The sequence below is a fragment of the Rana temporaria genome, chromosome 10 (assembly GCF_905171775.1).
Source record: "Rana temporaria chromosome 10, aRanTem1.1, whole genome shotgun sequence".
Lineage (NCBI taxonomy): Eukaryota > Metazoa > Chordata > Amphibia > Anura > Ranidae > Rana > Rana temporaria.
In genome coordinates, this window is record NC_053498.1 from 121,218,312 (window position 1) to 121,246,115 (window position 27,804).

Below are 27,804 nucleotides of genomic sequence, written 5' to 3' on the forward strand. Positions count from 1 at the left end.
GCACCTGAGCCGCACCGCAATGCCTAGAAAACTCACACGTTTTTTCAGCAGTGCGAAGGCATCGCACATATGTGAACCAGCCTCATTGAAAACAATGTATTTTATAATGTTATGCAAATTGGATGCGGTTTAAGCCGTAACCAATTCGCATAGGTGTGAATCCGGCCTTAATGACAAAAACTTAGAATTTATTTATTTATTTATTTTAACAATTTTGGCCTTTTTTAGTTTGTATAGCAAAAAATAAAACCCCCAGAGGTGATCAAATGCCACCGAAAAAAATCTCTATTTGTGGGAAGAAAATTATAAAAATGTAGTTTGGGTACAGTGTTACCATTCAAAGTGTGACAGCGCTGAAAGCTGAAAATTGTCCTGGGCAGGAATGGCCGAAAGTGCCCGGTATTGAGGTGGTTAATCACTTGACCTCCGGAAGAATTACCCCCTTCCTGACCAGGCCATTTTTGCGATTCGGCACTGCGTTAATTCAACTGACAATTGCGCGGTCATGCGCTATAAACAAAAAAACACCAACAATTTTTTAAAAATATATATATATTTATTTATTTTACTTTCTGCTATAAAACATCCAATAAAAACAAAATGTAAAAAAAACGAATTTCTTCATCAATTTGGGCCAATGTGTATTCTACAGATTTTTGGTAAAAAAGATTACTCCCCATAACGTGTGCCAAAATGTACAAAAACAGCTCAAGCTGCGAAAGGTTTCATTTCCTTTATACTGTAATAACTTCGGGATTGAGTTCAAAATACAATCGTTTGGCAGTTTCAAAAGTCCAGGATTTTTTTTAGAACACCGTCTAGTTAGTAGAACCCTTTCACAACCGCAGCCAATCATAGGCCGCCTTCGTATCTGTTTAGGCGGACTCTAGCACAGCCTCAGCCAATCACAAGTACATAATGCTAGTTTTGCACATCTGAGCGGAGAGGGGTCTGGCTGCGGAGTGGAGCTCTACGGTTGACAGGAAGCATGTGTCCTCCACTCCACCTATTCTTTTTTTAGGCCACATGCTTCCTGTCAAACGTGGAGCTCCACTTGCCAGACTCCCTCCCTTGTCTCAGCGTGCTTGCTGATTGGTAGGAGGCGGGATCGGTGTAAGGGCGGAAATGTCTTGCTCGTAGAGGTGTAGTGCTGGCGCGGCTGTACAGTGCACCATAGAGATGGCCGGAAGTGCGGCTTGAGTGGACACACTTGGTTTATTCTGGGTCAGTACAGCTTGTTTATCGTTATTTTAATTTAAATTACGTGATATGTTTAATGTGACGCAACATAGAAGAGCTCAGCTTATTGTTCAGAGGACGACAATGGATGTCATGTGAAGGGGGCCTGACAGTTTAGTGGGGGCGTTATGTGAAGGTTACTACAGTGACTGTATAATGGGGGGGGGGAATGTGCAGGGGGGCTGAGGACTGTGAAGGGGGGCTAAAGACAGTAATGGGAGGGGGGGGGGTTATGTGAAGGGGGGCTGAGGACAGTAATGGGAGGGGGGGGGGGTTTGTGAAGGGGGGCTGAGGACAGTAATGGGAGGGGGGGGGGTTATGTGAAGGGGGGCTGAGGACAGTAATGGGAGGGGGGGTTATGTGAAGGGGGGCTGAGGACAGTAATGGGAGGGGGGGTTATGTGAAGGGGGGCTGAGGACAGTAATGGGAGGGGGGGTTATGTGAAGGGGGGCTGAGGACAGTAATGGGAGGGGGGGTTATGTGAAGGGGGGCTGAGGACAGTAATGGGAGGGGGGGTTATGTGAAGGGGGGCTGAGGATAGTAATGGGAGGGGGGGTTATGTGAAGGGGGGCTGAGGATAGTAATGGGAGGGGGGGTTATGTGAAGGGGGGCTGAGGATAGTAATGGGAGGGGGGGTTATGTGAAGGGGGGCTGAGGATAGTAATGGGAGGGGGGGTTATGTGAAGGGGGGCTGAGGACAGTAATGTGAAGGGGGGCTGAGGACAGTAATGGGAAGGGGGGCTGAGGACAGTAATGGGGGGGTTATGTGAAGGGGGGCTGAGGACAGTAATGTGAAGGGGGGCTGAGGACAGTAATGGGGGGGTTATGTGAAGGGGGGCTGAGGACAGTAATGGGGGGGGGGGATGTGAAGGGGGCTAATGACAGTAATGGGTGTTGATGTGAAGGGGGGCTAACAGTTTGGGGGGGGGGAATTATGTGAAGGCTACTAGCGACTGTAATGGGGGGGGGGGGGGGGGGGCTTAGGACTGTGAAGGGGGGGGCTGAGGACAGTAATGAGGGGAGGGGGTTATGTGAAGGGGGGCTGAGGACAGTAATGAGGGGAGGGGGTTATGTGAAGGGGGCTGAGGACAGTAATGGGGGGGGGGGGGGGATGTGAAGGGGGCTGAGGACAGTAATGGGGGGGGGGGGATGTGAAGGGGGCTAACGACAGTAATGGGTGTTGATGTGGGGGGGCTGACAGTTTGGGGGGGAATTATGTGAAGGCTACTAGCGACTGTAATGGGGGGGGGGTGATGTGAAGGGGAGCTAAGGACAGTAAAGGGGGGTTATTTGTAGGGTGCTGATGACAGTTATGGGGGGGGGGGGTGATGGGGGCTTAGGACTGTGAAGAAGGGCTGAGGACAGTACAATGGGGGAGGGTGATGTGAAGGGGGATTGAGAACACTGCAGTGGAGGAGTGCTGAGGCCGCCACCATTGCTAGGGGGTGATTGATGTGAAGGGGAGAGAACTGTGATGTCATGGGGGGGGGGCCTGATGTAATAACATAATAAGCTCTCCTACCTGCAGAAACCCAGGGAAAGAGGTTACGACTTAAAAAAAAAATATATATATATATATATATATATATATATATATAAAATGTTTTTCCAGTACATAATACTAAAGTAGATGCTTGATTTATTTTTTTATTATTAAAATAATAAATACATCATACTTGGCTGCTTACCCTGATTCTCCTCTTCTCGGACCCCCCTCTGGAGCTCCTGGCCCCCATAGCAAGCCGCTTACTATAGTGGGCACTCATGTGTACTCGCTTCCGATGTATCAGCTGGAGGGATGAGACAAACCATTTAACACTGACAGGGATGCTTACAGTGATCAGCTTTTATTTATTTATGTAAAACCCTTATCCAAAAACGGGGGGGGGGGGGGGTAAAAAATAGTTGCTGTAACTAATTATAAAGCAGTAGCTGGAGTTTGGCTTTAATTTGTTGGTGTAGCCCCCATCAACCCCCCCCCCCCCATAACTGTCATCAGCACCCTACAAATAACCCCCCTTTACTGTCCTTAGCTCCCCTTCACATCACCCCCCCCCCCATTACAGTCGCTAGTAGCCTTCACATAATTCCCCCCCAAACTGTCAGCCCCCCCCACATATCTAACCCCCCCCCCCCCCAGACTGACATTCCTGCTGTCCAGAGATGTGTTTGTTGCTGCTTCATCCAGAGTTGGGGCACTAATGCAGCCACCACATCTAATAATTGGTAAACTGCAATATATATATATATATATATATATATATATATATATATATCTCATTTTTGGTAATGAATTGAATATCACTGTTGATATACATTTTCCTCCTCAGTTTGTGAAGGAATAGAAGGGGTATGATAAATGGAACAGTGATGTGAATAACCTGATATTGAATGCACTCCTGTGACTGACATAAACCAGTGTTCAAAAAAGACTAGAAAACCTTTTAATATATATAAATCACTAGGAGCGGATGGTTTGGCCCATGTGTGATGATTTTTTATTCACTCTTCTGATTCTCGCTATTCCAGCGTTCTGCAGCAGCCATGAATCGGCCATTCTTGTCGCATTCCTCGTACCATGACGGGAAAATGAAGTCAAAGAAGAGAAGTCACAAGGAGAAATATCGGCTGAAGTGTCTGCGGCTCCGACGACTGGCGAAAACCATGGTGTTTGTGAGTGTGGTGTTCCCACATATTACTCATCACGTCACCGCCATCCTATATAAAAACTGGTGATCTGTTCCAGAGGGAGCAACCAATCAAATGACAGATCTTATATTGCTAACCTGTGCTTGCAGAATCGGGGGTGGATTCCTACTGACGGGGGGACGACGACGACGCAGTCCCCCCGTGAGCTGTATTGGATTTCCACCAGACATATCGTTTGGTGTTGAGGCCAAATAATTACATTTTAGTCTCATCTGACCACATTAAATGCATCTTGAACATTCTGAGGCCACCGGGAAAAATATGTTGGGGTCAGATGAGACTAAAATTTAATTATTTAAGTCTAGATGTGCAAAGTTAGTAGAGACATATCTCAATAGACTAAAGGCTGGAATTAAAGCAGAGTTCCACCCGAAAGTGGAAGCTCTACTTTTCTGCCCCCCCCCCATATTTGTCACCTTTTGGGGGAAGCAGGTACCTGTTTTTTGACAAGTGAGACTGTGCCGGGGTGATTCCCCTTCCTCTGCCGCTGGGCCCCAGTTAGTGCAGGGCGCTTCACACATGCGCAGTAGAGAGCTGGCTGTGAAACTGAAAAGGCTTCACAGCTGGTTTCCCTTACCACGAATGGCAACAACGGCACCCAAGAGCTGATTGAAAAATTGGCTGGGGAGCGGACATCGTGGGATCCCGAGACAGGTATGTCCTAATATTAAAAGTCAGCTACTGTATTTGTAGCTGCTGACTTTAATTTTTTTGGTGGGGGGCTGGACCTCCTCTTTAAAACACAAGGTGGTTCAACAAAATACTGACATAAGGGGGTGATCCTTTTTCCAACTCATTCATTCTGTTTTTTATCTTTTTCTGACATGTTGGTTTTATATCTTTCACTTGGATGTTATACGTTGCACTAGTAAATACAGCTGTATAGAACAAAAACTGTCTGTCTTAAAGTGGAGTTCCACCCATAAATATAACATTACATCAGTAGTTTAAAAAAAATGTCATTAGTCCTTTACGAAAACATTTTTTTTTTTTAGATGCCTTCAAAGTGTTGTTGCTAGGCAGAATAGTTAATCTTCCCACTTCCTGCACCTAGGTGCTTAATGCTTCCTAACCTATACCGCACAGACTCCTGGGAATGTAGTGGGTGTAACTTTCCAGGAGTCTGTGCATTCCCCAGTCTCAAAGAATCATGTGACTTGGACAGCACAGGTGCTGAAACCTGATCTGATACTGCTTGTGCAGCACTGAGCATGTGCAAGATTTGCAAGGCTGAAATCCAGGAAGTCATACAGTTTGGCTTCATGATGCCCACACTTAAGATGGCCCCATTCAATTTCTATTTTATAAAGTGTCTAAATGCTGTAACAACCTAACAAAACGGACCTTAGTTTACAGACTAACTTTACTAGAATACATTAAGCTTGTGCATTACAGGGGTATTTATATTTAAAAAGTGAATTTGTGGCCGGAACTCCGCTTTAATATCAGGCTACAAAGCAACAAAATGTGATTATTTAAAAGGGGGGTGATTTATTTTCTATACCCTCTGTATACTGCAGTGTTGTACAGAAAAACACTGAACCAACCACATCAGTCTCTGTACTAGAGGGGCTTACACTCTATTGTCCCACCACAGTGACACTTTATTATTATTCATGCAAATAGCACTGTCATATACCACAGCGCTGTACCGAAAACACTAAACCATGTACCTCTGCATCAGAGGAGCTTACACTCTAATGCACCATCCACAGACTATTATTATACATTTACATACTATAGTACTATACAGAGAATGCTGAGCCAGTCACATCAGTCCCTGCATCAGAGGAACTTGCACTCTAATGTCCCCCCACAGTTTATTTAATTTCTGCTGCAGTGGGACAGTCTTGGTGTTCACAGTTCAGTAATGTGTGTTTTTTTTTTTTTTTTTATCTTCTTATCCTGTACAGGAAAACGCAGCACTCTGTGATGAAGTCGCACGTGTCGAAAGTAAATTTGTGCAAGCAAAAGAAGAGAGAAGGTGAATTTTTAGTTCTAGCTCCATTTTTCTCTGTGATATGGTTTCCAATGGGTGTAAATGCACAACTACCTGAAAACCATCCCCTTCACAGTGTGGGCAGAGCATGGCCTAAGGAACACCCTGGGTGCCATATTGCTTCCAGCAGCCTTGTAAATATATACTAAGGGAATTTGACCTGCCCAACGCGTCTTTTCCAGTACTTACAACTTTGACACGCCATTGCCGCGCAGGCCAGGACCTCCACATGGGAGCTCACTAGACCGGTGGTGCTTCCGCAGCTGGCTATATCATCATCCAGGAAGGGACAAATTTTGTCTCTGTATAGCTCCCTTCTTTGTCACGTCTCTAAGGCGATGACTTTGAGTTGTAGAGCTGGCTGGGGAGACGACATAGGACATATTTCTGACGAGGAGTGGGACGCAATACTGGGCAATGTTCTTGGGGTGTCGCTCTTCTCGGCTCAGAAGCTCACCCAACTCTTCATCATACACCGTACATATCGCACTCCTGAAAAGTTACATAAATGGCACAGAAGAGATGACCCGCTCTGCGGGACACTTGTACATATGCTTTGGTGATGCCCGAAATTGCAACAATACTGGGCTGCGGTGATGGCCACTATTAATAGCATATGGAACCTTAACCTTAAGACTGATCCTAAACTCTGTCTGTTGGGCTGGCTAGATGAGGAATTATATACACAACACATGTTCATTGCCATTATTAGGGTCCTGTTTTTGGCTAGGAAACTCATTGCCAGAAAGTGGTTGTCTGCAGTAGCCCCTACACACTCAGAATGGATTGCATCTGTAAACGATTCTCTTATTAGGGAACAACTCGCATACAAACACCAGGGTAGTCCGGGGAAATTTGAAAATATCTGGGATCCCTGGTTAGACGTCTCAGGTCTGGCACTGTTGCGACTTGTACAAAATAGAATTTTGGGGGGCAGACCCGCACCAGCTACTACATCACCCTAGTTGGTTATATTAGATGGGAACCAATTGAGCTAGAGAGAAGGAGAGGAGCCAGCAATACTCCCACACTGTCTCCCAGAGGGAGGCCAACATATATTTACAGGGCCCTGCGGAGATAGATTGTTTTTTGTAGGTTTTACCCAAAAGTTAAATGTTTATGACCAATTTAGGCCGCCCCCCCATGTTCTGGGGAGATTGGCACCCTGTTCTGCTTCATGGTCCCGTTCGGGTCGGCAGCAGAGTAGAGGAGAGTGCAACACGTAATCTACACAGGGTCCTAGATCCTACGTACACGGCTGATTCATGTACCACTGAATAATTGTCTTTAGACGTATATGTTGGAACAAATGCTATACTGGAGTGTATGGTTATGCTGTTTGGATATTTGTGTGTCCTCAATGATATGTTGCTTTTAAAAAAATGTATAATATATTGCGCTACCTTGTAATACACAAACAAAAAAGGCAGCCAACACAACAAAGGAAAATTTGTGACAGAAAAAAGAAAAAAGTGCAGCGCCAATGTGAAAAAGCTTTTGTTTGTTTTTTGTAGCGCATTGGAAAATGTATTTGTGTTTTTTTGTGTCTGTTTTTTAATAAAAATTATCTGATTTTAAAAAAAATATACTAAGGACTGCACAGACTCTGAAAGTATCCTTGTGTCTTAATAGGAGGACCTGTAGGCACTGAGCAATAAGTGTGAGATTATGTATGTGTATATAATCCTCAATAGCTAAAGCTGTGATCCTAAAACCCAGTCTTATGAAGCATCCATTTTCCCCATTCAGGTTTCTATTGAAAAGGTTCTTGCAGCTTCAAGCGTTAGGTGAAGATGATCGGCCCACTACGCATAGTTCCAGCTTGTCGCTAAGTTTTGACATGCCGAGCATGAGTGATGGGAACCTGGACATGAGCCTGCCCAGTGTGTCGGACAATGGATTGGGGAAGAAGCTGAAAAAGGACAAGAGAGAAAAGGGCAAAGAGAACAAATCAGAAGGTGAGTTCTGGGCACCATAGGCTGGCTAATTTCTTAAAGCAAAACAAAGTCACCTACTCCACAGGGCTGTAGTACTAAGTGTCATTTCTGTCCACTGCCTTGTTCCTGCTATCGGTATGAATCACTTCTGACAGAGGAGGGACCTCCAGCTGATTGACGGCATCAGTCATGTTTCTGTGTGTTGTGTGAAGTTGTGTGCATCTCCTTCAATCCTATCGTCTCTCAGTGCTCTCCTCACTGATGTAACTTCATCTTCCCGCCCCCTGCTTTTAGGAGCTGAGAGATCTTGTGTAATTTTAGCACTTTGAATAGATGTAGAGGAAAGACTGCTGTAAACAGGTACAACTTGGAGGATTTGTTTCATTTCTGTGTATCACCTGAGGCCAGTCACTTCACTGGATGTGAGGGTTTACATCCACATTAAGACTGTCGGCAAATTCAAAAGTGCCTAATAATAATCAAGAGCAACTAAGCATGTGCAGAGCAGAGTGAGACAGTTTATTACTGGATTTTAAAGTAAAGTTCTGCCTAAACCTAACCGACTAGCCTGTTAATTGGGAACTAGCTAAATGTCCAGCAGTCTATTTAAGAACTCCTAATTGAGTCAGGTGTGCATGGCAGAGAGCTGTTCAAATTGGTGCACAGTAGTTCCTGCACTACTTTTGGCGCTTTCGGGTGCGACTTGCATAGACACCTGTGCATGAAGTCGCACAGATGTCAGCAAAGTCGCAATGACATGTGGTAGTCACGTCCCTTCACGTCACAAACCCCCCCCTGCTGTCGTCTTGGAAACGGTGTTCCCGGGAGAGAGCGGGGACCAGTGACTGCGTGCCGCGCACTCGCGTATGCGCACTAGGGAACCGGGCAGTGAAGCCGCAAGGCTTCACTTCCTGATTCCCTCACCGAGCATGGCAGCGGCAGTATCCGAAGACCGAACGATTACTCGTCCTCATCTGCCGACTTCGCGGGCACGCTGGACAGGTAAGTGTTAATTTTTTAAAAGTCAGCAGCTGCAGTATTTGTAGCTGCTGGCTTTAAAAAATAAAATTCCGGGGGGGTCCTCTGCTTTTAAGAGTAAACAAAACAGTTGCGGTTGGTATCGGCGGCTACTAAAAAAAAAATATCGGTACTCTTTGATAAACAAAAAATGGTATCGGTGCATCCCTTGCGAGTATAACAATCATGCTCTGCTGCATACACAGACTGATTTTACCGTTTTTGGGTTTGGTAACACTTTTAAGGCTGGTTTCACACGTCCGGCTGCAGTTTGCAGTCGGGAGACTGGTGTGGTTTTGTTCACCAGTTCAGGTGCAATTCAGGTGTAGCTTTTTACTTGATTTTTGCACCTAAAATGGACCCAAAATTGCACAGGACCCTTTTCAGAAACGAACTGCGGCCCCCCCACCAGACATGTGTGAACTGGCTACATTGAAGCTGGTCTGATTCGCATGTTATCCGATTCGTATATATTTGAAATGAGCCTAAAGGCTTCAAAAAACATGCTGAAAGTGCTGCAAGTGCTTTGTAAAAGCTTGCTTTTTACACCGCTTATATAGAAGCTGAAGCCCACATGAAACAGGACTAATAATCAGCAGGGTGTGAAGATTCAAGGTGGAACGTTAGAAAAAAATTACATTCTGACACCACAAAGATTCCAGCACGTGGGCTGTTAAATGCAAAGATAAAATTATCCTTTTGAACTTTTATTACAATGCACACCCAAAAACGTCATTATGTTCTGTGTTTAGTGTAGTATTTATATATAAAAAAAAAAAAGAAGAATATAAAATTATATATATATATATATAAATTTTTTTTATATTCTTCTTTTTTTATTTTTTTTTATGTAATTTTACCCATAGAAGTTCAGCTAGGTAGTTATAACTGTTTGAAAACAGCAGTGCTTTCTTAGATGACAATACAAAAATAGTGGCTTGTTCACCTAAGACTCGGGTGATGGAAACACTTTACATGTATAGAAATTGAGGCCTGATGCACACTGGGTATAAAAAATGCTGCTTGTACAGGCATTTTTTTGTGTTTTTTCTTTCAGCCTGTAGAAGCAACTGACTGTCTGGATCTATGATTGTGAGCACAACTTGCTAACCAGAAATCTTAATTTACATTTACAGGTATAAAGAAATTAACAAAAAAGAAGAGGGCGACAGACGGGGCACCGCGCAGGTGGGTTCAGCCGATTCTCCTGGACCCGTGTGGACGGCCAGTCTTCCCCATTGTTATAGACGGTCTGACAGTTTACAGTCTGGGAGAGGTGAGGATCACTTCTAAATTGGGCGTACTATTCCTGTTCTAATAACAAACTTAAATTTGGGATTTTCTTTACTGTCTTCACCAGGAGTGAAAGTAAAAGACAGAAAGGTTGAGACTCCCTAACGGGGACACAAAGCAATAAAAACCTGGTAGTTGCTCTAATATCGCTCTACTCATGCAAAAAAAACGAAGAAAGAAAATTGGGCTTTAGTTATACTTTAAAACCAAACCTTCTTCCTTTTTTATTTTTTTTTATTTTTTTTAAGTTACATTTTGCTTAAATGTATATTCTGATATGGAGTCCCCTCTGCTTCAGTCAATACTGTTTATATAATTTCAGAAATAACACATTGATGTTTTTACACCAGATTGTATCCGACCGGAGCGGTTTCCACGACAGGAGCGCCATTTATCCTGTGGGTTTCTGCAGCACAAGAGTTTATGCCAGCATGCGTAACCCGGAGCAGAAATGTCTATATACATGTCAGATCAAAGATGGCTGGACAAGGCCTCAGGTGACCAATTTACACTTTTCTGTTGGATTTAAATTGTGACATTTGTATTACAAAGTATGAAGCATTATAATACAAAGTGCCCACTTGCCAAAAAGCATTGTACAGCATGTTACTGACACAATGGGAGATGTTTATAAAGCTCGCCTGTACTAATAACTGGACAGTTCGTGGATTGGCTACTGTTAAAATGCAGTGAAAATACAGATGGCTGCTGAAGGACAATGAAGAATAGTCACTCGTAAACAAGGATGGATACCATAAAGATTTCAGATTATGATGCTGACATCCTCTAGAAGACTTCTATCTAGACAATAAATTAAACTTTCTTTTCAGCACTCAAACGTTCATAAAAAGAGAAACTAAAATCAGTCTAAAATCATTTATTTTGTCTGTTAAAACCCTGTAGATTAAGCATCCATTTTCTTTAAAAGAACATTTGTGCATCCAGGTAAGAAGGTTCATACAAATACCACCTTGGCATGCAAAACAGCATTCTCTTGCTTTTTTACAAATATGTGTATCAGATTTTGGGGTCAACACGTTTCGTGGAACAGGTTGACTTCTTCAGTGACCTGATGTGTACTGCTACCCACAAATATGGAAGATCAGGCGGTACTTTTTTGATGTTTTGAGCGCTGAAAATAAAGCCATGTTGTTTGTCTGGACATAAATGTACAATTGTGGTCGATAGAGACTCTTCACATGGCTGATTCTCTCAGAAGTCCTTTGTGGATCATCGGTGTGTATCCAATATATGTACAACCACAGGAGGGGGCACTTCCATGCGAATGGAAAATGATGGTTTAAAAATGTGTTATATATATATATATATATATATACACATACACATACACACACACACTCTATATATATATATATATATATATATATATATATATATATATATATATATATATATATATGTGTGTGTGTGTGTGTGTGTGTGTGTGTGTGTGTGTGTGTGTGTGTGTGTGTGTGTATATATATATATATATATATATATATATATATATATATATATATATATATATATATATATATATATATATATAAATTTTATTATTTTTTTTGTAGGAATAAATCCACACACTTAATCCCTGAAGGCACAACTGTGTAAGCGTTTATGCAACATCTAAACCAGAAAAATATCTCTCTTCTGTTCCCCCAGTTTGAGATCGTCCCTGAAGATGACCCCCAGAATACGATATCTGGTAGCTCGGCTGTAGAATGTCACAATGCTTTACTGAAGAGCATCGGAGCTGTGCGGTGAGTGCACTCTACTTCCAGATCTGTCTTTTACTGCAGGAGCTAGGGGTAATGGGCTCTACCGCCAGCAGGGAGCAGCAGGTATCCTCCGTCTGGGAGCTCTAGGTAATGAACTCTCCCACCAGAGGGGGAAACTGGTATCTGAAGGCCTTCTCTAACTTTATTTGAAATAGTTCCATAATCCATCAGGCTAATATTCTTTCAGTGTCCCGTTCCGGTCACTGCACAGGAATTGAAGGAGAATCTAAGAGACATGTGCTCTGCCGAAAAAAAATTGTTTTAGTTTCATTCGTTTTATTTTGTTTTTCAGGTCATTCGTTATGATCAAAAATCCCAAAATTTGAAAATAAGAATGAAGATTCTAAAGAATGAAAATTCCAAATAATAGCTACCGTATATACTCGAGTATAAGCCGACCCGAATACAAGCAGAGGCACCTAATTTTACCACAAAAAAAATGGGAAAACTTATTGACTCGAGTATAGGCCTAGGGTATCCATCTGCATGCCTCACTGTGCCCATGCCTCACTGTGCCCATGACTATACTGACGTTTAACATGGGAGTCTATGGAAGGGGTGCCTGGCTTTGAAAAATATGTGCTCTCCAGCCGTAAGTCCCCCAGACAACAAATTTTGCACACTTGTAGAGGAGAAATGGGGCTACATGTGTGCCAAGTTCTGGTGCCGGGTCCCCAAAGTCTGGGAGATCAGGCGCAAAAAAGTGACTTGAGTATAAGCCGAGGGGGGCATTTTCAGCACAAAAAAAATTTGCTGATAAACTCGGCTTATACTCGAGTACCGTATTTTCCGGCGTATAAGACGACTTTTTGGATGCAAAAAAATGCATCCAAGTCCGGGGGTCGTCTTATACGCCGAGGACAGTCTCCATGACTCCGTCAGGCTGTGGGCATCCATGCTTTGAAAGCCGCGCCTCCTCCTCAGACTGTGCCGTGATAGGCGGAACACAAATTTTCCCAGCGGGGCCTTTGTTTAGTGTTCCGCCTATCACGGATGCCTTCTCATCCTCGGACGAGAGGACATCCGTGATAGGCGGAAACACTGAACAGAGGCCCTGCTGGGAAAATTTGTGTTCCACCTATCACGGAACAGTCTGAGGAGAAGGCACGGCTTTTAAATCATGGATGCCCGCAGCCTGGAAAACAGAATCTACAAAAAAATAAGGTAGGGAGATTGTCTTGGCCGGCATAGTGGGGGCGAGTGATGGCACAGTGGGGGCAAGTGATGGCACAGTGGAGGCATGTAATGGCACAGTGAGGCATGTAATGGCACAGTGAGATTTGAAAAAAGCCTGTTTCTGTCAGCGGTTGTTCCCGTCACCCCTCAGCTTCCAAAAAGACTAGTAGGAAGGGGGTAGTCTTATACGGCGAGTATATCCCAAAACCCCCAAATTTCCTGGAGAATTAGGGGGTCGTCTTATACGCCGGTAGATACGGTAACTAACAACTAACTATTAAACTATAGTTATTGGAATTTCCTTTCAATTTTGGCTGTTGGTCAACATAGCGGATATGAATTTATCCAAAGTTACAAATTATCCGAAATAACGAATGCTTCATCTTAACAAATGGAAAGAATTAATAATAAAACATTTTTAATATTATTTATTATTAATTTGTTAAGTTCCATTCGTTTAGATGCGGCATTTGTTATTTTGGATAGATTCGTATTCGTTATATTCACTAACACAAATTTGAAAGGGACATTCCAATACCTATAATTTAATGGTTAGTAATAGTTCAGATTTTCGCATTCTTATTTTCGGATTTTGAATATTCAAATTTAAAAATATATGAAAAAATTAGTTACATGGGTTTTTGTTAATTTGGATATTTCCGAATTAGTGAATTTGTCTAAATTTGTTAAACAAATTCAGGAACTAAACTCATTGCACATGTCTGTTTCCTACAGAAAGCAATGGCGGCTCCTGCTCTGTCATTGCTGCTACCTTGAACTTCTGGTCTTCACAGGAAAGAGTTAAGTGGACAGTGCAGTCTCCAGTCCATCTGTTAATTTGGAAAGGGGAGGAGCAGCAAGGGAGTGCCTTACCAAGCTAGGTTATGGTGCTGCGTGTTTCTGTTGATGCACACAGTGTAGGGAGTTACAACTCTAGTCCCTGCATGCAAAATAAACTGCTTACTCAGCAAGTGATTAGGTGCACTGCTGAGGGTTTAAAATCACTTAAATGTATAGTTCCATTTATGTGTTTCCATATCTGCAGTTTTTTATGATTCTGATGTTATGTGGAAGGAACTTGACATTAAATATTTAAATTTCCCAGCTGGCGCTGAGCGTATTCTGAATCTGCTGTAAGTTGCACTGTGCAGACAGCTAGTAGCGCTTGTGTTCCATACATTAGGGGGCTCTTTGATGCAGATCCCCCAGTAAAATCCACAAATGTGCACAGAGCCAGAAAGGAACAAATTCAAAGTGAAGAATCCAGAAATATGATTCTAGATGACAATAAAAATGAACTTTGCTCAGTAAATGTTTGTGGCTCACCATGCTGCTTTTCTCTGCAGAGGACGGAGGGTCTCCGCTCCAGAAAATGCCGGGCCGTACTTTTTTGGGTTTGCGCACCCCACCATTCAGAACTTAATACAAAGCTGCCCTGGAGCTCGCAAATGCTCAAGGTGAGATTTATATACAATTTCTATATACAGAAACCATCATGCTGTTTGTAAGGGTGAGAAGGGACAAAGGAGAAAGACGGGTTGTATTTCTGCCCGTAGATTTCAGAGTCCGTGCTGCGTGAGATAGCGATCTAATTTATCAGAAATGGGCTCTGTCTTTCACTTTGGTTTTTCTTGAGTTTTATTGAATAGAGAAGGAAAGAGTTAAAATTCTTAGGCATTTTTTTTTTTTTTTTTTGTCATGGCCATCCATTGCTGGGGCATTTCCCTTAAAGCGGTGGTTCACCCTAAATAACAAGTTTCTACCATAAAATCCAGCATACTAGCGTGAGCGACAGTATGCCTTTATTTTATTTTTTTGCGCCGTGCTCACAGTTTAATCCCGTAGTTAAGTTTCAGACTCCATGATTGATGGTCGGCTATGGCGCGTCACGCTTCCCGAAAATAGCCGGAGTAGGACTCGGCTCTTCACTGCGCTATACGGCGCCTGCGTACAGGCTAGGAGCTGACTGCGCAGGCGCTGTGAAGAGCCGAGTCCTATTTCGGCTATTTTCGGGAAGCGTGACGCGCCATAGCCGGCCGTCAATCATGTTCCCCTCTGCATAGGAACGCCTACTCCTCGCGGGGAGTCTGAAACTTAACTACGGGATTAAACTGTGAGTACGGCGCAAAAAAATAAAATAAAGGCATGCTGTAGCTCACGCTAGTATGCTGGATGACATGGTAGAAAAAACAAAGTGGAAGTATTTTTCTCCAAGGTGCCTGCTCGTACCATCAGCAGAGACTTGAATGAAAAGGCAGGGTCCTGAAACATGTAGGTAGAGGTACTTTGCTCCAGGGTGCCAGCTCGTACCATTATCAGAGACTCTGTTGAAGATTCAGGGCTCTAAAACGTGTAGGTGGAAATACTTTGCTCCAGGGTGCCAGCTCATACCATCAGCAGAAAATCTGATGAAGAGGCAGGGTCCTGAAACGTGTAGGTGGAGGTACTTTGCTCTAGGGTGCCAGCTCGTACCATTATTGGAAACTCTACTGAAGAGTCAGGGCTCCAAAACATGTAGGTGGAAGTACTTTGTGCCAGCTCATGTAATTATCCGAGACTCTGATGAAGCGTCAGGGCCCTGAACTTTTAGGTGGATGTACTTTGCTCCAGGGTGCCAGTTCCAGAGACTCTAATGAAGAGGCAGGGCTCCAAAATATGTAGGTGGAGGTACTTTGCTTCAAGTTGCCAGCTCGGTCCCCATCTAGGATATTACATTCTGGATGAGTAGTGGCTGATTTTTATTTATTTTTTGTCCCGGATGATTTAATTTCCTTTATAGTCATGTTTTCCCACCACACGCTATCCCTCGTTTTGCTCTCTGGAAGTGGTAGTTTTTGCATCTATACAAAGGACCGGATATCCAATAGGATTTGATTTGCTAGGTTACACATTCTGATGAAGTGTCTTCTTTGTAAGTGCATGTTATCTATATTTATTGATAGGTGTTCTATCTGCACTATACAGTGTGCACTGTTTTTTTTTTTTTTACCCTCAGTAATGTCTTTGGGTATACAGTACATGGAGCATGGAAGGATGAGCAAACAGCCTAGGCACCAGTGAGGTGTGTTAATTTTGTTGGGTACAATTCAATCTTGTCATCTAATTGTTGTTTTTTCAGTTACGAGTGGGTAAAGTTTGAAGTATGGAAGCCGGTGGATGGGCCAATGCCGCAGGAGATTTATGAAAACAGCACAGCCGTAAGCTTTGAGACATTTCAGAGGCAATCCCTGGAGGAGATGAAACCAGATCATGTGTTATCAGGTAAGATGTCAGATGCCTGAGCACTATAAACTCACAGTGTACCCGCAGCAACTGCCCACTGAAAGACCTGAGAGCGCACAGCTGTACAGAGTTTTACCAGAACCCAAAGACACCCACAGATTGCACCTGTGGCTCTGCCAGTTTTATCTTCTGCTCCAGGGTTCATTTTGTTTAACCCTCCTGGCGGTATTCCCGAATCTGGCTCGGGGTAAGATATTTTTATACCAAGAGCGGTATCCCCGAGCCAGATTCGGGCTCGCCTCGCTGCAGCCAGAGACAAAGTTACTTACCTTGTCCCTGGATCCTGCCGCGCTGTGTGAGAGAACGGCGCCAAATTCAAAAAAGTAAACAAACAAATTACAGTATGCAATCTTATAGATTACAGTAATGTATGTAAAAAATACACACCCCCTTTGTCCCTAGTGGTCTGCCCAGTGTCCTACATGTACTTTTGTATAATAAAAACTGTTCTTTCTGCCTGCAAACTGTAGATTGTCCATAGCAACCAAAAGTGTCCCTGTATGTCAAAAGTGGTTTTAGAGCAGCTAAAAAACAGCGATAATAAATTATAATCACTTTCAGAATTGTGCGATAGTGATTTGTGGGGAAATTCGTCATAAAAAAAAATAAAAGTAATGACAGCGACAATTCTGCAACTGAGTACATTTCAGTGATTTTGAGTTGATTACATTATTAAATCATTTTTATTATAATTATATTATTATTTGTTATAATTATTTATTATATTATAATTTTGTTTTTCGTACGCGGGATGCCTACTAGACTCTTGTTTGGTCAGATTTAAGTGAGTTATTCCTAGGAATTACAGGCCTACAGTATAAAACGCCAAATTTCCATGCAAAATAATGGTACCGCTTTCAGCACCTAAAATGATCATACCGCCAGGGAGGTTAAATGGACATCGAAAATATTCTTGCTACTTTTGGTGTGTGTTTCTGCCTAGAAACTCACTCCTCCAGACTGATACCCATAGCATCTGTATTATTGCATAACTGCTTGCATTGGAGCTGAAGGCTGTGTAGAGGAGTGCTGGGGCTGCATGGTGCTGTAATGATTTCAAGAAGCTATGTACAGCACCCTGCCTGCCCCTCCCACCAGCCTTGATCTGCCTGCATTGCAAAGAGAAGCACAGAGACCGGTGATGACATCACTGGGTCTAAAATAAGGTATGTAATAAAAACATACAGGTTTTATTTAAAAATGTCTTCGGCTTTAATGAGATGGTAACTTATATTTCTGTTGATGCTTCCTCCATGTTAGTGAAAAGTTCTTGAATCTTGTTTTATGAAGTTTTTCTCTTTGCAGGAACGTTGGATCTTCCAGATATTCATGCCTCACATGATTACATCTCCACCTATCAGGAAATATTCCTGTCACCCCCACACATCTCCCGAGACATCCAGCAACTGAAGTCTTCCTCGTCCAGCCAGTACAGCCCATCTTGATCCCCTGAGGGCAATTTGTAAAGACTGTCACCCCAAGAAATGTACTATAATGTATATTTTCATCTTTTTTTTTTTTTTTTTATTTATTGAAATATTGTTTATAAACTGCAAACATGTTCTAAATTTTTTTTAACCGTCATACAAAATTTGTATTTCTTGTAGCTCATATCCATTACATGTTTAGGACTATTGGAATTGTACATGGTGAACTTTTGTAGTCTAGTTCAGTGGTCATCAATTCCTGTCCTCAGGGCCCACTAACAGGCCAGGTTTTATGTATTACCTTGGGGCGATGCAGATTAGAATAATTCACCTATGCATTTCAGTTATCTTGCAAACCTGGCCTGTTAGTGGGTCCAGGGTTGATGATCACTGGTCTAGATAAAGGAAAATGTCACTTTCACATAAAAAAAATATATATAAATAATAAATATATATATATATATATATATATATATATATATATATATATATACCATATTTGCTGGCTTATAAGACGACCTTTTGGATGCAAAAAAATGCATCCAAAGTCGGGGGTCGTCTTATACGCCGGATCTGTCTCTGTCAGGCTGCGGGCATCCATGATTTAAAAGCCGCGCCGCCTCCTCAGACTGTTCCGTGATAGGCGGAACACTCATTTTTCCAGCAGGGCCTCTGTTCAGTGTTCCGCCTATCATGGATGCATTCTCATCCTCGAACGAGAGGACGTCCGTGATAGGCGGAACGCTGAACAGAGGCCCTGCTGGGAAAATTAGTGTTCCGCCTATCACGGAACAGTCTGAGGAGGAGGCGCGGCTTTTGAATCATGGATGTCCGCAGCAAAAAATAAGGTAGGGAGATTGTCTTGGGATGGCACAGTGGGGGCATGTAATGGGATGGCACAGTGGGGGCATGTAATGGGATGGCACAGTGAGATTTGAAAAATGCCTGTTTCTGTCAGCGGTTGTTCTGGCTACCCCTCGGCTTCCAGACAGACTAGTAGGAAGGGGGTAGTCTTATACGGCGAGTATATCCCAAAACCAACATTTTTCCTGGAAAGGAAGGGGGTCGTCTTATACGCCGGCAAATACGGTATATATAAAGTTTTATCATGTTATTTAAAGCCCATCTATGGGTAAAAACAGTTTAAGGTCCCACTTACACCTGCCTTGCTTTTTGAAGAGTTATTCAGATCGCTCTTCAGCAAGCATTAGACAGGCAGTGAGAGGAGGTGTTGAATGAATGGGTATATATGTATATCTGTGTGTATGACTGTGTGTCCCAAGCGTGTCGAGATCCTACGGGGTAAAATGACCGCACCAGCCAAGCAGACACTGGCTGGAAAAAGCGCCTAGTAGCGATTCAGTTCGCATGTGTAGCTCTATACAAGTCATTCATTCAGGGTCAGGTTTCCCATCAATAATACATTTTAGATTGGAGTGCCTCAAGATTTTGCATTTTTTTTTTTTTAAAAAGGTGCCGCTAATAATAAAAGGTTGAGAAATGTGAAGTAAAAGTGGTTCTAAAGCCAGAAGGTTTTATTTTTTTACCCTAATGCAGGGATATGCAATTAGCGGACCTCCAGCTGTTACAGAACTACAAGCCCCCATGAAGCATAGCAAGACTGACAACCACAAGCATGACACCCAGAAGCAGAGGCATTATGGGACTTTTGCAACAGCTGGAGGTCTGCGAATTGCATATCCCTGCCCTAATGCATTAAGGTAAAAAAACCTTTGGCATGCAACTTTCCCACCCAGCCCCCCTTATACTTACTTGAGCTCAATCTTGATCCAGCAAGGTGCATAACAACAGTGACTCTCTTGGCTCTCTCTCCTCATTGGATAGAAAGGCAGCAGCGGGAGACATTTGCTCCTGCTGCAGTCATTTACAGCCAGGGAGGAGAGAGCATCAGTGGATACACAGAGCTGGTGATCTCTGCTGCCGTCAAGGGAGAGCGAGCGCCTTGCTAAGGGGGCACTTGGCAGGAGGGAGGGGACAGGAGCACTGGTGGGGGACCCAAGAAGAGAAGGATCCTTTGTGAAAAAACACTGCAGAGAGAGCAGGTAGGTCTGTAACATTTTTATTTTTTAAATATAACATAGTAGGTGAGGTTGAAAAAAGACAAGTCCATTCTTTGTGTGTCATTGTAGGTCATGTGTTGTCTTTTAGAATCACTTTAAAGTACAAGTGAGGTATCTGTCTCTATTGCACATTACATATGCAACAGCTTATAATTCTGCACTTATAAAACAAATAAGATGCCCTAAAGCTTGATCACCTTCATACTTTTTTGCAAAGCTTCTGCCCCCAGAGACAGGTCTACAAACTATATCTTCCAACATTCATAGCGCTATTTCTATGCAGAAGGGCTCCAGGGAATGTCGGCAGAGTTGAAGAATAGGTAATTAATGTGCATATTTGCTACAGTATATCACACAACCCAACATTACATGGCTGCCTCCTCCGGCTGTGGTTCATGAAACCTTTGGCAACAAGGTATTCAGGGAGGATGCAGATCTGTTTTCACCACTCCAAAGGAAATAAAAGAAAAAGGTAGATTGTGCGACTTTACAGTACATTTTAAAGGAACAAAGACACTGATCCACATTATCTTGTGTTGCTGCATGACATTGATATGCTTTATCTATAATTCTACTTTAAATAAACACACATTGTTCTACAAAAAAAAAAAAAAACACTTTAAAAAACATATAGAACATAAAGACGCTGATCTTTCTTCCATAGATTAGTTTCTGCTCACTATACTTGACATTTCTGTAAAAGATATAAAAAATAAAATTACTTCTCTTGTTATATAAAAAGTGAGACAAAACCGAACAAGTGGATTAGACTTCAAGTGATTTGTAAATTATTAAAATAATAAACATGTCCTACTTACCTGCTCTGTGCAATGGTTTTGCACAGAGCAGCCCCGATCATCTTCTTTCTCTGGGGTGCCCTGCCGGTGTTCCTGGCTACTCCTCTTGGGCTGGTGCCCAAAATTGAACGCCACTTTCTATGGGGGCATTCATGTGGGCTCTCTCCTGAGCTGCCCCGTCTGCATCTATAGACACAGGCAGTGTGACTTGGCCCTGCCCCCTGCTTTAGTCACAGAATTTGATTGACAGCAGTAGGAGCCAATGATTTTCACTGCTATCAATTTGCCCAGTGAGGAACGAGAGCCGCGGCTATATATTGTTGGTTCGAGATAATGCTTAGGTAAGTATGGGGGAGGGGTGGTGGGTCCTACAGCACCTTAATGCATAGAATGCGTTTTTGATTTGCTCTATTACATTACTTTCTATCTCCATTTTGTGAGGAAGAGCTCTAAGCACATCCAGAAAAATTCAGGAGAGATCCCCAGAGATGACTTTTCTGACATACGTTCCCTTTAAATCTTTTTTTTTATCTGGTTGTCTACTCCATCCTAACCTTTATCCTAAACCTCTAAAAAAAAATCCCTAGGATTTTTGGGGGTTGGAGGGTTAGGGTAAGTTTAAAAGTTAGGGTTATGTTTGGTTAAGGTTGAGTTAGGCTAGGGTTAGGTTTTGCAGGGTGTTTAGGGTAGGGTTAGGTTAGGTTTTCGAGTTAGTTTTTTATTTATTTATAGATGTGCAACAAATAAATAATAAATCATAGACATCTCATACATACCAACCAATGACATGGTACAAGGGGTACAGCAAGTAGGCAGATACATTCAATAAATAAATTAAAGTAAGGAGCACGTTAAAGTCAGCAATTATTCGGGGGAGAACCAAAGGAGCCTCCTGGGGTGACATATCTGGATCTAATCTGAAATACAAAGAAAGTCCTCCCAGAAGAGATTATCAATCAGGGAGGAATTTAAAAGGAGGTCCAGCTGGATTTTGGGTTTGTTAAAAAAAAAAAAAAAATTGTATTTTATGGTTGGAGCAGGTTAGGTTTTTTTATGATTAGGGTTAGGTTGGGATCAGGTTTTGTAGAGAGTGAGAGTTGTGCAAGGGTTAATAATAGGATTAGGCTTTTTATGGTAGGCTTAGGTTTGTTAGTCAGTATAATCCATTATTAATTTCGGGTGGAGTGACTATAAAACCTGCAAGGACTCCACACAGGCCAGATTTAGGAAAGCCTAATCTTACCGATGTTTTCCACTTTTGATGGTGGCTGAAGTTCGTTGCTTGTTATGATCCCATCATACCCTGAGGTAAGGAAGGTTTCACTGTCCTCTTCCATTCCCACCAGCAACGTCATGAAGTCCACCACTGTGTCAATGTTCTCCCGGTTCCTGGACATGTCCTTGAGTGAGCAGAGAACACTGAGGCGACTGAATGATTTAAGCTCGCATATATTGGCCCGAAGGAACTGAATAATAATATTTAGGTCATTAACAGGGCAACCCAACATCTTCTTGCTCAAGAGATCGAAAGCTGGGAGCATTTCATAGACATTCAGGAATTGTTTGTCCCAGTGGAAGAGCTTAGTCAAATTGTACAATATCACCGGAACCAAGAGGATGTAGACAGCGGCATTGACCACGCTGATTAGCTGGAAGATGGTCAGTGATATCAGTTTACATCTGACAAAGATGGAGGAGGAAGTGTCAGATGCAAGAAAGTCCGGTTTGATATGGCAGTTGAACTCTTCTTGATAGAAGACGCTGAGGTGGAAGAAGCCCAGGTAGAAACAGGTAATGACAATGAAAAGAAGCAAGAGAATGTTCCGGAAGAGATAGGTGAATGCGATGAAGTGGGAACGCTGTTTGCTGCTCAGGTAACGTTCCAACAGGGGATATTCAAAGTAGCGCACATGGCGGGCACTAAAAATTAAGAAAAAGAAGTGTGATTGATCTATAGTATTGGATGATGGCCACCAAGGTTTTCATTTATGAGTTCCTCTTACAAAGTTAGGGCAATCTTACTAAACATGAGTGCATTGTATCTCAGTATATTTTTATTGCTGATACAGTATGTGTTTGGTATTGATGATTAACCATGGGACATAATACTAAGGGATGGAAACCCTAATCTACATTCTAGACCTAACACCAACTCCCAAATTTCAACCCAACCCTACTACGCTCACAGCACCTTTTCAGCTCCTCCCAGAACAGCTGGGGATCAGGACAGCTCCTGTGGGTCTTCACCAAGTGTTGGACCAGCTTGATGGATCGATTGTAGGATTTGTCCAGTTCGTCGATAATGAAGAGGAGATCAGTGTACAGCGCAGACCTGGAGATATACTTCCAAAGTACGACCGGAATGTACATGGCGATAGCCACAACTGTCAGTGTGAATGGGAAAACCTGTGAAGTGACAGGACAGGGTGAACATCTTGGCAATGACAACCTCCTTGTTTCTTTCTTAACTACTTCAGCACTGTAAACTTTTATCCCTTTCCATGACCAGGCCATTTTTAATATTTGGCAATGCGCCACTTTAACTGGTAATTGTGTGGTCAATTAACACTGTCCCCAAATAACATTTATATATATATATTTTTTTTTTCCACACAAATAGAGCTTTCTTCTGGTGGTATTTAATCACCACTGGGTTTTTTATTGTATAAGCGAAAAAAAAAAACGTGTGATCTAATCCAGGACGCAGGCAGCAATGTACGGGTATGACACTTTGCCTGTACGGGCAGCCCATCCATGGTACAATGCGGGTGGGTGTTCTTCAAGTGGTTAAAGCGGTGTTCCACCGAAAAAATTTAAAGTCAGCAGCTACAACTACTGCAGCTGCTGATTTTTAATATTAGGACACTTACCTGTCCAGGGTGCCCGCGATGTCCTCATCCAAAGCCGATCTGTCCCTTGGTTCCCAGGAGGCGGCACCGGCATCTTCGGTAAGGGAATTAGGAAGTGAAGCCTTGCACTGTTTAGGAGATATTTACTGTATACCACACCGATGATGTCATTGGCACATGCGCTCTGAAGGAACAGGTGCCCGTGCCGTTTCTTCAGAAGCGTAAGCCATAACTCCACGCGGCTCTGGAAGGAAAACGGGCGAAGATGGATGCGGCCTCCAGTGGGGGCAACGCGGGCTTTGTTTGCAGGTAAGTGTCACATAATATGCTAGTATGTGATGCATACTAGCACATTATGCCTTTACTTTGCAGGGGGGGCGAGTCAGCTCCCAGATTCTAATATGTCTTGGATACTCCAACAATGAGATGTCCCGGTCATATAGCCAGACTCTTCTCCTCTCCATCTTGACTAACTTTTGTGTCTTATTTCCTACTGTTACCTTCACCATGCAGGTGTGCGGACCTGGGAGCACACAACAGGGATGGTGGGAACCCCTGAAAATGGGCACAGCAGGTGTAAAGACTCGGGAACTCGGTGCAGGGATGGTGGGAGCTCTTTATAATGAGCACAACAGATGGCCGGCTGACCTCCTGGCAGATATGAAGGGCAGCTTTCCTTGTTACAAAGACTTCTAGATGTGAGGACACATGGAAATGAATGTCCTATGTATGGCTGATGAGTATAGAATGCATTGTCGGTACAAAAGTCAGCACGCCATTCTCAAAATTGTTCTTACCTTGTGGATCCACAGGGAGGAGACAATGTGCTGCCCGCCGGCGGTGAAGTCGTGGTGCGTCAGGGACTGCCAACAGTGCTTATCTACAAACTGCGTTTGCTTCAATGAGAAGTTATTTGGAGGGAAGCAGATTACTTGTGAACCTGGAAGAGGAGAATGATTTCAGGATGATGAGGGCTCATTCACACCAGTGGGGGGCATACTGTATGTTAAGGGGCACATAGTGCACGCTCGCTGGTGTGTACAACTGGAATATCTGTGCAACACATCCACAATTTTAACATTAGGCACATTAATGTGCTATAAAGGCCGTTTTACTTAACCACTTAAGACCCGGACCAAAATGCAGGTAAAGGACCCGGACAGTTTTTGCGATTCGGCACTGCGTCGCTTTAACTGACAAACAAAATTGGCGTTCTTTTTTCCCCACAAATAGAGCTTTCTTTTGGTGGTATTTGATCACCTCTGCGGTTTTTATTTTTTGCGCTATAAACAAAAATAGAGCGACAATTTTGAAAAAAATTCAATATTTTTTACTTTTTGCTATAATAAATATCCCCCAAAAATATATAAAAAAAAAATTTTTTTCCTCAGTTTAGGCCGATACTTATTCTACCTATTTTTGGTAAAAAAAATATCCCAATAAGCATATAACGATTGGTTTGCGCAAAATTTATAGTGTTTATAAATAAGGGATAGTTTTATTGCATTTTTATTAATAATTTTTTTTTTACTACTAATGGCGGCGATCAGCGATTTTTTTCGGACAATTTTGACACATTTTTGGGACAATTGTCATTTTCACAGCAAAAAATGCTATAAAATTCATTGTTTACTGTGAAAATTACAATTTTGGGAGTTAACCACTAGGGGGCGCTGAAGGGGTTAAGTGTGACCTCATATGTGTTTCTAACTGTAAGGGGGCGGGGCTGGACGTGTCACATCATTGATCGTGTTTCCCTATATTAGGGAACACACGATCAATGACAGTGCCACAGTGAAGAATGGGGAAGCTGTGTTTACACACAGCTCTCCTCGTTCTTCAGCTCCGGGGACCGATTGAGGGACTCCAGCGGCGATCGGGGGCGCGGTCACGGAGCTTCGTACCGGGTCGCGGGCACGCGCCCGCGACCCACGGCTGGGCACTTAAAGAGGACGTACAGGTATGTGCTTGTGCCCAGCCGTGCCATTCTGTTGACATAAATATGCAGGTGGCAGTCCTTAAGTGGTTAAAGCAGTATTAAACCCAAAAGCAAACTTTTATTATATTGCAGCTTACTAAATCTTAGATGTGATGGCTGCATTCGTTTCCTTTTTAAGACTTTCTTTTTTCTATTTTCCTTTGTTGATCCAGCCAGCAAGTCTGTTGCTTTTCACAAGGTCAAGCACTCCAGCAGAGTGTATCAGTTTACATGGCTGAGACAAACCATTAAGCACTGGCAGGGGTGATTACAATAATTCGATTTTTATTCAAGAAAACTTACTGTTAGGTTGTAATTGATTATAAGGTGTGAGCTGGAGTTTGAATTGAATTTGTTAGAGTATCTAAACCTGCTAATACATTTAACACTATCCTCCCCCCAGACTGACAATGCTGCTGTGCTCATTCCTCCAGAGTTGTGTCTCACTAGTACTCGAGATGTGTTGCTGGCAAGATCAATAGTCAATAGAGAACTGAAGCAGCCATCCCATCTAATGATTGGTAACATAGGTGTGGCATAGCCTATTGCATTAGGGTGTGCACCTCAAAGCCAAAACATATATATATATATATATATATATATATATATATATATATATATATATATATATACACACACACAGAGATACATAGGGCAGTAGAGTAATGGACGGTGTCAGTAGTTTTATTTTTATTTCATTTTTTTATTATAACTTTTTACAATTTTATTATTTTTTTACAATAATTTATTATTATTATTTTTTTTTTTTTTTACATTTTTTTTTTAGGAGCCTCATTGGGAGGGGGTTGGTGAAATATCAGGGGTCTAAACAGACCCCGGATGTCTCACTTTTGAGAAAGAGAAAGAGACGGAGGACAAAGATTCCCCAGCCAAGCAGCAGGGTGAATCTGGGCAGCACAGTGTGATCAGGGCGTGCCCAGGCACACCCGGCACACATTGTGCACATGCCTATGATTGGTAAGCTGCACTATATTACATTGTTGGTTTAATACTGCTTTAAAGTGATTAATTTTGTATTAATACAGTGGGTAAGGATATAAGGAAGGTTGTGCTGATTATTTGAATACGACTTGCTAGCTTTTTGTCAAAAACAAATTTGGTTATACATAGGTCACTTACCTGAAGACATTTCCCGGGCAAATGTTAAAGAAACGAGCAACAGCGGCAGACCGACCGTCACCAACTTTATAATACGGTCCAGAGGCAACTCCAATCGCAGGGCTTTCTTGTTGGGTGGTTGGTCGGGCAGTAACGCATCCGATAGCATATACTCCGCTGCTCTGTGCGCGATCGACATGTTGTCCGCTGATATTAATTCCCAAAGAATCCAATGTATAAAAAAATTCAACTGAATCTCCGTTCCCCTTCTAGCTCACACGACCCACCAGAATGTCAGCGCCCGGCTCCTTCTCATAACGTTTAAATACTCCTGTCATTTTCTGCCAAAAATAAAACGCTTTTTCGCTATGAAAGAGCAGGATCGCACACAAGGCAGGCGAAAATAGACACCAATGTCCCCGCCTATTGACAGGCTGTAATTTGCTGACCACCAAGTTGTAACGCTGCACTTTGCGAGCCCGAAAAGACAGAATATTTGTGGTGGGCTTCCTTGTACAAGTAGAATTTTATAGTAGAAGTTACAATTACCGAAGAACGATTTTCCCAGCTGGTTCTATATAAAGACATCTGAGGTTTTACATTCTTTATTCATTATTCCTCCCAACAAAGGGCCAGCCTTGTGTCGTAAAATGTGTTAAAAATCATCCTTTCTCCAATCGGGGACTCTGGCCAGGAACAAGATTAGTGTGAAGTTTTTTCTTAGTGAAATAAAGGATGAGAGAATATTATTGGATATTATAAAGTCCCATGAGTCTTTATAATATCAGACGGACTGCTTCATATGCCGCCCTCTGTCACCCCATAGCCGCATTCACGCTTAGCGTTTTGTAATCGTGTGAAAAACTCATTTAATAAAAAAATAAATAGAAACCTATTTATTGTGCAATAAGATCTGCTTTAGATGCATGGTTAAAACAAAGTCTGGCAACACAAAAATACATGAGCTACTTTGCCGCGTTTTACTGCATGTAGGGCAGCTCATTCAAATGAATTGGCTGCCGCATGCAAAATGCACAAAAAATGGGCACTAGGGTGACACTGACCTGCTCTGGTGACAGTATGTAAAAGAACAAAAAATAATTATTTCACTGTAGTTTTT

The 27,804-nt window shown here is 42.6% G+C and overlaps 2 protein-coding genes across 2 annotated transcripts; one reads left to right on the forward strand and one right to left on the reverse strand.

Annotated features, from left to right (window-relative positions):
• The first annotated feature begins 1,042 nt into the window (after positions 1-1,042).
• Positions 1,043-18,139, forward strand: TBRG1 (transforming growth factor beta regulator 1). Its single transcript, XM_040326138.1, has 10 exons — positions 1,043-1,224; positions 3,769-3,912; positions 5,862-5,932; positions 7,697-7,905; positions 10,038-10,177; positions 10,545-10,691; positions 11,860-11,957; positions 14,498-14,608; positions 16,270-16,412; positions 17,739-18,139. The coding sequence occupies exons 2-10, from the start codon at positions 3,784-3,786 to the stop codon at positions 17,876-17,878; spliced, it is 1,188 nt and encodes a 395-aa protein (XP_040182072.1). The 5' UTR covers positions 1,043-1,224; positions 3,769-3,783; the 3' UTR covers positions 17,879-18,139.
• A 1,785-nt stretch (positions 18,140-19,924) lies between these two features.
• Positions 19,925-27,595, reverse strand: PANX3 (pannexin 3). Its single transcript, XM_040326140.1, has 5 exons — positions 26,706-27,595; positions 24,385-24,527; positions 22,930-23,144; positions 21,982-22,658; positions 19,925-20,635 (listed from the first exon to the last, which is right to left on the reverse strand). The coding sequence occupies exons 1-5, from the start codon at positions 26,881-26,883 to the stop codon at positions 20,607-20,609; spliced, it is 1,242 nt and encodes a 413-aa protein (XP_040182074.1). The 5' UTR covers positions 26,884-27,595; the 3' UTR covers positions 19,925-20,606.
• Between the last annotated feature and the right edge of the window lie 209 nt (positions 27,596-27,804).